The sequence below is a fragment of the Terrapene carolina genome, unplaced genomic scaffold (assembly GCF_002925995.2).
Source record: "Terrapene carolina triunguis isolate 2854851 unplaced genomic scaffold, T_m_triunguis-2.0 Scaffold132, whole genome shotgun sequence".
In the NCBI taxonomy this organism is placed as follows: domain Eukaryota; kingdom Metazoa; phylum Chordata; order Testudines; family Emydidae; genus Terrapene; species Terrapene triunguis.
In genome coordinates this window covers 16,932,372-16,945,696 of record NW_020664483.1, presented here as the reverse complement: position 1 = coordinate 16,945,696, position 13,325 = coordinate 16,932,372, and the positions used below count along the sequence as shown (strand labels likewise).

Below are 13,325 nucleotides of genomic sequence, written 5' to 3'. Positions count from 1 at the left end.
TGCAGGCATTATATACTGACACATGGAGAGCAGGGAGTTACTTCGCAAGTGGAGAACCAGTGTTGACGGACAATTCAATCAGGGTGGATGTACATCCACCTGCGAAGTAACTCCCTGCTCTCCATGTGTCAGTATATAATGCCTGCATCTGTAACTTTCACTCTATGCATCCGAAGAAGTGAGGTTTTTACCCGCGAAAGCTTATGCCCAAATAAATCTGTTAGTCTTTAAGGTGCCACCAGACTCGTTGTTTTTGTAGATACAGACTAACACGGCTACCCCCTGATACTAGAGATCCATACATTTTTTTTTGAGGTAATAGAGCAATTCTGAACAGCCTCAAAAGTAGATTAAATCATACACATGAGTGGGGAAACAGTTTCACCCTTTTCCATTTTAGACATTTCTAGAAGAAAGCCTCATGGTTGTAACTTTGCAGTTTTGTTCTCAGCGCAAGTCTGAGCCATCATGTTGCATTTGTAGCCTACATTCGGATACAGCATTCCCTCCCTTTTGTACAGTAAAGTAGCGCACCATGGAACACATATACAATGTACTGTCTGTTCTTTTCTGTTGTCTAGGAACTTGGAAGCTCCAGAGATTCCAGTATACTCTGTGAAGGGCCATAAAGAAATCATAAATTGTATAGATGGCGTAGGTGGCTTAGGGATTGGAGAAGGAGCACCAGAAATTGTGACTGGGAGCCGAGATGGTGAGTTAGCAAGCCTTAAAGTTTTTAATCTTTGCCAAGAAAATACTATTTAGAAGATTTGATTGGAGTTTATGGGCCCAGTCCGCACTGACGTTACAAGAAACTTTAAAAACTGGCCTAATCCTGTTGTGAACTTGGTTATAGCCAAACAAGATAAAATACAGTTTAGCCAGCTCATGTGGGGCCTAGAAGGAATTGGTTAGCAGCAGCTTATCCAGTTGGGAACATCCACTGCCTTAATTTATTTTCTTCCATGTAAATCATAGTGCCACATTACTGGTGCTTTTGAACTAACTCCCCTTCTAGGGTCTGGCTTATCAACATAAATAACAATTCAACTCAAAGCAAGTCTTCTAGCTCACTCTCCAAGACTTCACAGTCCTTTCAAGCCCTCCCTAGATTCAAACAATTTCTTTTCCCTGATGGTGCAGGGCCAGTGAATGGGCTTCCTCCCACACTCTTCTTGACTGTTACTCCAGATCCAAGGCCTCCAGTCTGGCCTTTCTTATAGACCCTCCTAACTGAGGTTCCCTTGCCCAGCAGGCTTAGCCTCCTCAGGGGTCTCTCTCTTCACTAACTGACTGAGCCATAGGTGTTTCCTATACTGTAGCCATGTCAGAGGACTTACTTTAGCTTGGCATGTCCTTCCTACAAGTCCCAGAATGCCACTTCTTAAAGCAGCCAAGGCTGGCTGACTCAAGGTCACAGCTGCCCTTAAAGGGATAGAGGCCCTGTTACACATTGTCATGCCTTTTGGTGTTCATGTATAAGGTGGAATCTTTTAAAGCCATTTGCAACTTTTTTAAGCAGCTGCTGATAGCTATAATGGAGGCAGCTTCTGTATCTACAGGTGGCTCCTGTGACTGCTGCTGTTTGCCCTATGATATGTTGAAAATTGCCCAATGAGGACTGAACTTTGTTTCAAACAAAAAAAAATCATGGTTTTGAAAACCAATGCAATTAAATGTAGGGGTGGGGAGGAGATGGCAGTTTACACTTGAGTGCCAGTGGGAAAGCTGGTTTGCTACTTAAAAGTTTTGTTGATTGCCAGAGTTTATTGATTGCTCCAATCCATTACCACACCTTGGCAGTTATTTTTCTTTGCCTAGTGAATTTGGCAGTGCCGAGGTTGGTCTCTTCAACTATGGGAACCCCTGGTTGCCATCAGATAAGGTTACAATTATATTGCAACCAGATCTATGTGCTGTTTGTTCTATTTTGAGTCCGACACGGGACAAAGTTTTCACAGTTCACTTAGAGGCTATAGCAAAAAAACAAAAACAAAAAACAAACATCAACATAATGGAGAGTGGGAGGGAAAGAATATGAAACAAGGTAAATACAAACTATGGCAAATGAGCTGTGGAAACTGTACCACTTCCATGGAGTGATGATAGGGTTAGAAAGAAGGAAGAAAGCTAGAACTTAAAGCAAACTATATACAATTCTGTTTATCAATGTGAATCATACTATTCCTTAGTTGAAATTGGATAGACTGTGTATCAGTGAACTTTTAAAGTATTGAAACAAATCCTTTTCCTCATTTCTGCTCTGTTTTTCTTTCCGTAAATGCAGTCAGCTTTGTTAGAGATCAGACATGCAAATGTTTGTAATGTCTTCCCTAAAGCAAGTTGAAGAGTGGAGAATGCATACAATACGCGACTGTATTAGTAATCTAAAATCCAGTATAATTATTATTACAGGAACCGTGAAAGTGTGGGACCCAAGACAAAAAGATACACCTGTTGCGAATATGGAACCAGTACAAGGCGAGAGCAAGAGAGACTGCTGGACAGTAGCATTTGGTAAATTGATAAGCTTTTCAGTCTGTAACTTGCAAGCAACAAAATATCTATCCATCTGGTCTGCCACTGGAAGCAGGGGGGCAATAATCAAGACAATCAAAACAAACAAATCATGACTCTTTCTGTTAAACTTTCTGAGGCAAGAAATGTGATAATGTCCAACTTATACTACTTTCTGTACTTTTTAACCCATGCCATTCTTGCAGTGCCTTTTGGTTATGGGAAATGGCCAATTACTGCTTTTCCTTCCTCTCATATGGCTCCTCTGTGTTCAGCTGTGTATGGGGGAAATAAACTGGGATTTACACTGAAGATATTTAGTGCAGCTTTCCCTTTAGTTGTGCACTTTCATTCAGAAATAATCTGATCCTTCTGCCTTTCCTGATGTGAATAGTCTTTACACATGCAAATGGGACTTCAATGGGATAACTTGCATAAGTAAAGACTATATAAGTACCTTAGTACCTCATACAGTAATTAAGTTTTGTATGGAGATCGCCATAGCAGATGCTGCTTTTCACTGCTCTCGTGTTCGTTAGCTTTTGCTTACTACATAGCTTTGTTATTCATTGCCTTTTTGCAAAAACTTTCCCAAAACCATCAAAGACAAGTCTTGCAACATACTCTGAAAACAATCAGGTTTGGACCTAATTTACAGAAAGACATAAGGCTATTCCACAGACAGTGGCCTCCTGCAGTGAAGGTCTTATCTCTGACTCTGGAAAGGTTAATCCCAGTACTTCTAGCTGCATTGTCCAGGAAGAATTTAGCTGATTCAGTGGATTGAGCGCCTGTCTCTGATGTAGCACAGCTCCAACTTAAGTGCTTTAAATATTAAGAGCAGAGTCTTGAACTGGGAGCTAATGAAGTGAGCAGAGTATCCGTCTGTGTTTTCAGCATTTTTCTTGCTAAGGAGACCAGTTGCTGTGTTCTGTACAAGCTGGTATTTTTGGGTTCCTCCATCATTAGCCAGAGATTCAGTGAGTTAAATTGATCAGCCTAGCGATAAATACTTGGATTACTGCCATTAAATCCATAGTAAAAGCTGTAGTTTTCTGGTAAAATAATGGAAGGCATTGCTTATTACTGTTGCTATCTAAATGTTCAGAATTAGTGATGACTCCACTAAAGTCTTGTCTACATGTACAGTGCTGCTGTGCCTCTGTAACACTTAGTGAAGACACTACCTATGCCGATGGGAGAGCTTTTTGGTGTAGGTTCTCCACCTCCCCAAGAGTTAGCAGTTATGTTAATGAGAGAAGACCTTCCGTCGATATACAGCTGTCTACATCGGGAGTTAGGTCGATATAACTGCGTCACGCAGGGGTGTGGATTTTCCATACTCTTTAGTGATGTACTTGTATTGACAAGAGTTTGTTGTGTAAACCAGTGTTAAGACCCAGAGACTGTGTACTATATATATATATGGAGATATACCTATCTCATAGAGCTGGAAGGGACCCTGAAAGGTCATTGAGTCCAGCCCCCTGCCTTCACTAGCAGGACCAAGTACTGATTTTGCCCCAGATTCTCTAAATTGCTCCCTCAAGGATTGAGCTTACAACCCTGGGTTTAGCAGGCTAATGCTCAAACTACTGAGCTATCCCTCCCTCCTACTACCTTGACAAGTGATGTGCAGAGCCTTCACTAGCTTCTCATTATTTCCCTTTCCCTTCAGCATTGCTTAAATCTTGCCTGAGTTCAGTCTGTGCCATCTGCTCATCACCCTGCTGCTAATTTCTTTCAGACAGTGATGCATAGGTGATCGTGTCAGCTGAGAAGGCATTACAGAGCTTGGTGTCATCAATATATTTTTGGCAACAGCTCCCATATCTCTCAGATCCTTTCCAAGAGTTCTACAGATACTGAAGATGAGGGAGACAGTTTTGATCTCTGTGGAACTCCATATGCGAGGGCTCTTAGAGATGAGCCGCTTTTTGTCATAATTTCTTGGGTCCTGTTTGAGAGAAATGATTCATAATAGTGTTGCATCATCCCCTACAGCTAGGTCTTGTAAGCAGGTCAATAGTGCTCCATGATGGAATGTGTTGAAGACTGCAAGAGAAGGTCTACTAAAGTTGTCTCTGTGCTGTGCTGTACTGCAAAGTCTGTGTATGGTTCAGAGTATAGTCAGATGCCGCATGCTTTTGGATTACTTATGTGAGTAGGAGTATCAGGATCAGGCATGTCATCTGCTGGTTAGAGAATATTGTATTTTTAAATTGCATGAATTAAATATATTAGAATATTTTCTGAAAATTCGTCATATTATATAGGAGCAGAGAGAAGTTGTCTAGTTTTCCAGGCACCAACATCTGTTTGAACTGATATGCAGAAATTGGTTATTAGACCCAGGAACATATATTGGTAGGAAGACGCATCCATTTCTGGAGGAGATGCATACATGTATGAGGTGGTGTAGTCAATTTAGGCAGAAATCAGGGGGATGAGCAGTTGGATACTTTTGTTTTAAAGGGTAGAACTAGCTATTTTGAAGACTACTTGAAAATCAGATCCTTCACCTAACACATTAATTACAAACATTCCAATTACTCTTCTGGCACAAATACAGGTTAAAATTGCAGACTTTAGTTCATGACTGTTTTACAGTGTGATGGGGATAATTTTTTATACATCTAAATAGTTGTCTCTTTATTTCCAGGCAATGCCTACAATCAAGAGGAGCGTGTTGTGTGTGCTGGCTATGACAATGGTGACATTAAATTATTTGACCTAAAAACCATGTCATTGCGATGGGAGACCAACATTAAGAATGGGGTAATGTGTCATAAAGGCATGTTTTAATTTATATTTGTTTGTAATGTGGAAGAATTAAAGGGTCACTGTATCTATTTGAAACTTACTCAGATTCTCACCAGGATAAAATCTATGGAGGATTTTTTCTCCACTGGGCCAACAAATCCTAGTTCATGGATTCTTAGGTTGGAGATCATTCTTTTCTTTATGGCTAGATGGACAGGGCCCTGAAACTCATTTATTTTGTAACTTGGGCTCACAGCAGGGAAGAGGTTGAGAACCATTGTCCTATTTTGTTTGTTTTCAGAGTATGCTGCAGGTCCTATCAATTTATGCAGGTATTTTGAGAGCATGCTGTTTGAGTGGGTTCAGGTGTTTTTAGATAATCTTGTTGAATCTGGTTATGTCTTAAGTCAGTTGCATTCTTATTACCATTGTAAATGTACCTAGAGATTATGATGGCCCATATTTTACAAATCTAAAATAAATGCTTCTTCGGTGATAAGCTGACTTTCAGAATGAATGTGTGTGTGTTTATATTTCCAGGTTTGCAGTGTGGAGTTTGACAGGAAAGATATAAATATGAATAAATTAGTGGCCACATCGCTCGAAGGAAAGTTTCATGTTTTTGATATGAGAACTCAGCATCCAACCAAAGGTTTTGCCTCCATTTCAGAGAAGGTACAGTATAAGGGAAGGCTGTTCTTGTTAAGGGAGAAATGTCATACTTACTCTTGCAAAGCTGCTCTGGAAACCTTGCAAGCTTAAAGTTATTACATAGGAGGTGTGAAGATGGGCAGATTGAATGTTCATTGGCAGTCATATGATGGGATGAGCACCCCATCATCCAACTGACTTCAGTGGGATTTGTGAGTGCTAGGTACCTGTTAGCCTCTGACCTTAACTTCAGAAAACATGAATCAACCATATGAAAGGTAACATACATCACTTCAAGAGGTGGAAAGTGGGGAAGGCTTTCTGTATGTTGCTGTGTGGGGGACTCAGGCTCAGCTTCTGCTCCTGATCTACTCACTGAGTAGGAGGGAGTGTTGTCATTCAGCAGAATTTCCTTTTGTCCATTTAAGGCCAGGGTTTTTGTGGGTGGACTTGGCCAGAAGGATGCTCACCACAATATGAGATATTGAGGAGGATGTAAAAGCAGAGAAATGAGATATGTGGAGGATGTCCACTGCTTGTAGGCCAGGGGGACATATGTGAATATTGAGTTCTCTCTAGATGTGATAGCCTATCCTGGAGCACACCACTTATTAGCTATCAGAGATGATGGTCTTTTCCAGTGCTTTAGTATTCTTATTTATTGGTTTAATAAGTAGATGTGTACCCTGGAATTTAATGTAAAAGTGATTGCAATCTAAAGTGATGGAATTTGAATCTTAATTGTATCCCAAGATAAAATGAGAGTTATTCTGAGTCTAGTGCAATGGTGTTTCTCAGGAAGTTTCATTCTGGGAACCACTAAGGGTCCACAGAAAAACAAGCAGTTTGTGACTGGGGATATAGGGAGTGGAGGTAGGTCCAAAGAGAAGATCTTCTATACAGTGGTCTACAGAATGCAAAAGATGGAGAATCTTTGCCCTAGTGGCCTCTCCCTTCCTCCCCCAATATCTCTTACCCACAATATTATTTTGTGCAGGTCCTGTATGAGTCGCAGTCTGACAGAGTAAAATTCACTGGCAAGACCGGGCATTTTAATGATAAATTTACTCATGTGACTGTTTTAAATAAATAATAGGTCAATGTCAATATATTATCTTTAATTTGCTTCTTTTTGACATCATCGAAGCTTGTAATAGATGAAACGTATTAATAATTTATTTGGTATTCATTGCAATCAAAACATTAAAATGAAAATCCTATCATAATTTGTGTTAATTCCTTTTGGGACATATGCAGAAACTTGCTTACTAGCAGAAATTTATAATTGAAGCCTTTTTTGGTTTGTTCTGCATCTTGCTACATGACCTGCTTACATGATTTAGATTTGAATTTTATATTTACTCATTTTTTCATGGCTTTTGTGATACGTTTGATAGCAAATTCTGGTAATTGTTGAAAAGAGTCCTAGGCTAGCATTAATAAATATCTTTATAATGACTACTTCATATCTGAATATGGAAATCCAGTAGTTACATGATTTTTGTTCCTGATTATGACCTTGCAAGCACATATGCACGTTTAACTTTACTTACCTTACTAGTCATACTGAAGGTGAATACTCCCTTGAAAGCAACTACTAATATGCTTAAAGTTACTGTAATCACTCAGATATATTTATCAGGGTTTAAGTCCTTACTTACAAGACTAATCTGTAACTAATTTTTGTCTAACTCTGGTATTTATTAGGCTCACAAATCCACCATGTGGCAAGTTCGGCACCTGCCACAGAACAGGGATATCTTTATCACTAGTGGAGGAGCTGGGAGCCTTCATCTCTGGAAATAGTAAGTGTTCACTATCCACTCTAAATTAGGTGAAAAAATAACAAAATTACCATATGTTGTAAAAAGTCTTCCTGGAAAATGAGTATGGGGCCCATGTTCAAACCAAAGATGTATTTAAATTCATTAAATTACAAACAATAGGTAATTTCTCACACCATGGCAGGACTTGATAATAGAGACTGAAAACGTCCCTACTGTAACTTGATTGGCATTGTGGGTTTACAACAAGGATGAATTTGGCCCTTGATCTTTAACCTAATATAATCAAGATCTAAATTATATTGTCAATTAATGAGATGTTAAATTGAATAATAGATTTCTTAAAAGTCTTGTTGTAGCAGGTATGCTGAGAAGTGTATAAAAAGGCTTTGGACTTAAATTATTTAATAACACTTAGCATTTTACATATTAGAAGCTCTGTGCAAACATAAGTTAGTCATCATAGCAACTCCATGAGGTAAGTTAATATTATCCTTATAGTTATATATAGAAAGCTGAGAGACAGACGTTAAGTCGCTTGCCCAAGGGTAAAAACTAAACAGCTAACAAGTAACAAAGGGTATGTTAGAATTTGGGTGTTTCTGTCTCACTGCTTTATGCTAAGTTCACTAGACAATGCTGCTTTTCACATTTAGGATCTAATCCTGAGAGTCAAGGGGAGTTCATGGAGGATCCCTAGTCAGTTCCTCTGTGCAGAATGAGCTGGATCCAGAGGACTGTACTTGGGGTGTATATTCTCTACATGGCACAGAGCACTGCTCTGTGGTAACACTTCACATGGTAACAAGGAGTGGACAGAGCCAGTGGATCCTTCAGTTTCATCCCCTGGCCACCCTCTCTTACTCCTGTGTGTGGACTTTGTAAGCACCAATGGAGCCTACTTTAGATGGAGTGGCTCCATAGCCTGGAAGTGAGAGATGCCTGGCTTGGTTACTGGCACTTGGATGTTGGGGGTCTGAATTTGTTCCTTAACGCAGGGTTCAAATGGTGCTGATGGCCTTGTATGGATTCCCTGAACTGGGGTGAATTTTATCATGTAGCATTATATCCCTTATTCACTTAAATTGACTTAGCTGGATTAACTATGATTCAGTATATTTAGCACAGATATTTTCAGTGTCTCTAGGAAACCCGAGACACCTTCTAATTGGACTTGTGAAAAACAAACAAATATGTGCGTTTGTGGGTGGGTATTTCTTGTAGTGTTTGTCTATGATACATATTCTAAAACCATGCTTGTCTGGTTTTATTTCTTTCTTATTGGCAGTGAGTATCCTGCTCAGCGCTCAAAGAAGGATTCTGAAGGAGTTGAGATGGGGGTTGCAGGTTCAGTCAGTCTCTTACAGAATGTGACTTTGTCAACACAGCCCATTTCTAGCCTTGATTGGAGCCCTGACAAAAGGGGTCTGTGTGTCTGCAGTGCTTTTGACCAGACTGTGAGGGTACTGATAGTTACGAAGCTCAGCAAGATTTGACAAAAAACGGATTTTCAGGACGAAAGCGACATAGTCTGAGGGGTGTATATAAAAGAGACTTTGTTATTTATAACTTGAATGTCTCCTTTAACAAAGCTGGTTTAAAGAATTAAAAAACAGATCTTTCTATTGAAAGTTCAGATAAATTGAGTTACAGTTGTTTGACTATATACTATGCTGCTGTTAGTTGGAAAAAGTTGCCTAGGCTTAACTTTTTTACCTTCTAATGTAAATTTACCTTTAAAATAAAATGTGCCTTCTGCTTAGTGTGTTTAAAATATCCGCAAGTTCAGAAATTATTTTAAACTGTATCTTCTCAATGTAAATTGCTTTTTTTCTTCAGTAGCACTAATCTGTTCACTCTTGTTAAATTGTTTGCTTTGTATGTTTTTATCATATATTTTTCCATTCTTAGTTATTAGGGAAACTATCCTATGATCCATCCTAGAAAATACATTGAAGGGACAGTAAATTTCTCTGACCTTACTTGACCATATTTGGCAGAGTGTGTTTGTTAAAGTGACTCAGATTACTTCAATACATTTAAACACTTATTTAAAAACTGAGGATTTTTAAACTGAGGATTTCAGATTTCAAACATGTTTAATGAATGACCCTTTTCATGGAGATGGTATTGTAATTAAGATGTTCAGCAAAATGAGCAGTTTTTGTTATGGATCACTTTATATTCTTCTGTTCATTTTTAATTAATTTGTTACACACTATCCTACAATAAAAATGTGTCGTGTGTTATTGTAATGTGAAGTATATTACCCAAGAAACAGAGATGCGGGGGAAGAATACATTTAATTAGGTTTGCAACAAAGGAAACGGTTTATAGCAAGAAACTGGATTTGCTGCAGAATGATGTATTTCTTCCTGGTTTCTTCATTTTTGTTGTTTCCACCTTTAAAAGCTTTGTACAGCAGCCAAAATAGTGGGATTTTTGATCAAATTAACCATAATATCCATCAAATAGAAATCTAGTCAAAATCCAAAAAAAGAATTAAGTAATTTCAAGTACTGTATCTTCTCTGAGTCTCTGCCAATTTTTCCTTATTTTGTAAGTGTTTTTCTCCCCTTTTGTAGTTGTGTGAAAGCATAAAATACTAGGTGAAACTGACTGCAGGGAAAACAGAAACATGAATATACACAATCCAGGCAAATTCAGAGTGAAAAAACTGGGCATAAGACCAATATTATGTACTTGTGTGCATGTATAGTAATGTTTTAGATGTTACTAATTACAGCAAGTACAACACTTTCACAGAAGTGGGAGGTGTAGTTGGTGTCCTTCTTGTTAATCTAAACTTTCAAAAAAAACAAGATGTTTTGTCAGTGAACTGCTCCCTGTCTTCCCATTACTTGGAAATGTGCAGCAGTAATAAATTTGAGCCACTTGTGATTCCACGTACGTTTGCACTTCTAGTGGATCCCAGCGGTTGCAGCATACTGCGGAAGATGGAGCTGTGTCAGTGTAAATTCTCCTGTAAGATCTAAGGTTCCAATTTACTGTAAAATGAAACCGGAGTCTGGTGACATTTACATTGCAAATTGGTCATAGAAGTTCTAGGCGGAGCTGGTATTGATGCGTATAGTTAAGGTTGCCCAACACTTCCCATTATTAGTCCCTGTTTTCAATTACTTTTAACTTTGCCAACTTAAACCATTTGGTCTTTAATTTTCCATGTTGGGTGTTTGCATCAATTTGTTTTGGAAAGCTTCAAGTAAAACTATTCAGCTATTTCTGAGAAAGAGATTAGAGAAGAAAATAACACTTTTTTGCTCATATTTAAAAAAAATCGTACAGCTCTTCTGCTGAGAAGCTAAGCTCCAGAACCTCCTTGCTTTGGAGCAGGGATTTGAACTTTGACAAGGAGGTTGCACTGGTGTCAGGGATGTGCCTTTTGTCACGCTGAGTAGGACTTTCCCTGTATTTGCACCTTTCCTCAATGTGACTGCTGCTTCCTCCTCCTCCTCTTCCATGATGCTTAGATGGCAGGAGGGGGCCATTAAGAACACAGGAGAGCCAGTCTCCCTGCCCTCTGGTCCTGTGCCTGGTGCCAGAGCAGCCCCTTCCTATGTAATCTTAATTCAGCCCCCTCATGTATATGCGTAATGAAACAGTCTTTAATTACGTGATCGCACAGTATTATTTCCACAGGACCCTAGACATATTCACCATCCAGCCTATGCACTGCTTTGGGAATGCCCCAGTGGTTCCCTGTCACTTTCTTCTTGCCCCATTCAGCCCTGAGATGAGTGTCAGAGATACTCCCCTACCCACAGCAGGATGGAAGAGGAGCATAAATGAGCCCTGACTTCCTTGCTGAGCATTGGCTGCATGCTGCAGTAGCTCAGCACCTCTTCTTTTTCCTTCTGATTAGTGCCAGGCCCAACCTCAGTTCCGCTCCCACTGCATAACTGGTCCATAGGTGTGGCTGCAAGGAAGAGGAGCTGCTACTTCCAACTTCATAGGGTTATGTGCTGCTAGATCTCCAGTTGTAGGCCTGGGCCACTGCTCTTGGCTATTGCTGCCTGATGGTAACTGGGTTTTTTTTTTAATGGATTCTAAACACAATGCTGATAGCACTTTTCTAGTTCTTACTTGCAGAGAATCTCAAAGCACTTTGCAAACAGGGAATTCCAGTCCTGTGACATAGGTAAGTGTCCCCATTTTACAGAGAGAGAAGTTGAGGCACAGCCAAAGGCCGAAGCCTACCCCCAGGTCAGATACTGAACGTCAGCAGCACTGAGGCAGTGTCAGAAAATAAAAACTTCTACACTACTAGAGATTTTTGACTGTTCCAAAGTTTGTGGATAACAGAACAGCACAGAGAGATTCTGTTCCTTCCATACAAGTCAGCTCAGGTAAGGTATGTATCAGCCCAGGACTGTTACAGCAAGAGCTCCATTATACATCCCCAGATCTTTTTTGTATTGCTTAAATAGTCCTGTACCAACTACAGTGCTTCTGCAGTGTTTTTTCATTATGCAAATATGTTTAGTAATGATAGGTCTGCAAATACCACACAAGCCACATGGTTTCTCAAAACAAGACCTAGCATCAAGAATTTTATTGACGTTCTGTGGGCCTGACTCCTCATCTAGTGTAAAGTCAATGGCGTTTCATTAGCGTGAAAGGAAAATCAGGCCCTATATATGGATTATGGATTAACCCTTTCTAAATGCTCTTAACATGCTTTAGATACTGTTTGAAAATGGGAAAATAATCCCTTCCTACCATAGTTCAAAAAGTGTTATGACTTATTGGGTTTTGAATGTAAAGTTGACTCATTTTTGCAAGACAAAGCCAGGGTTTTTCCAATTTTATGCAATAACAAACAATTAGCCTTATTTGTGAGTCATCCCTCTCACCCATGCAGAAACAGCCTGAGGGTTGGCATGTGCAGCAAGGATGTACCATTTATTCTAAATGGGCTGGCAGAAAAAATATCTTTTAACGTGTAAAGTGAGCACGTTTGATCCGGAAGCCATTGAGAGTATTCACAGAACTGCCTGATGCTATTTTTACTAGCACAGATCCAGGAGGCATGGATCCCTCCCCCTGTCTGGCACAGCATTTTGTTGTGACCTTGGCCAACAAAGGCACAAACTCTCAAACAGCCTTTACTTTTGAGCACCAAAAATGGGGGCAACCAAATGTTAGATCCCAAAATTTGATTTTTTCACAGTACAAAATGCTGACAACTCCAGTTCATTAGGAGCTGCAGAGTCTCAATTTCTCTGAAAAATCAGGCTCTGGGTGTCTAAAATTGGACACCTACAGTCAAGGCACCACAGGTTACAGATCACTTTTTAAAATGTGTCCATAACCTCCTTGTGCCTCAGTTCCTTCTTCTGGGGATAATGCTATCTACCTGGCAACAGTGTTACGAGGCTAAATTCATTAGTGTTTGTAAATCACTTTAAGGTGCTCTGATGGAAGGTACTATAAAAGTTGCAATGTGTTCTACTATAACTAGTGTAACACTCTAAATGTGACTCCAAGCAAAAGGAAAGGAGTAATCAAAATGTATTTGGTGCTCTGATGCTTAGCAAATACAGCCTGTATTTTGTAAATCATAATCTTTTATATGTTTGCATTAATACA

The 13,325-nt window shown here is 39.5% G+C and overlaps 1 protein-coding gene across 1 annotated transcript in view; it reads left to right on the top strand.

Annotated features, from left to right (window-relative positions):
• WDR92 (WD repeat domain 92) overlaps positions 1-9,964 on the top strand; it is a 16,507-nt gene extending 6,543 nt beyond the window's left edge. Inside the window, exons 3-8 of the mRNA XM_024203043.1 lie at positions 582-712; positions 2,416-2,517; positions 5,180-5,295; positions 5,821-5,955; positions 7,639-7,736; positions 9,004-9,964. Coding sequence (XP_024058811.1) covers positions 582-712; positions 2,416-2,517; positions 5,180-5,295; positions 5,821-5,955; positions 7,639-7,736; positions 9,004-9,211 — 790 coding nt within the window. The 3' untranslated portion in view covers positions 9,212-9,964. The remainder of the gene's footprint in view (positions 1-581; positions 713-2,415; positions 2,518-5,179; positions 5,296-5,820; positions 5,956-7,638; positions 7,737-9,003) is intronic.
• Positions 9,965-13,325: the final 3,361 nt, after the last annotated feature.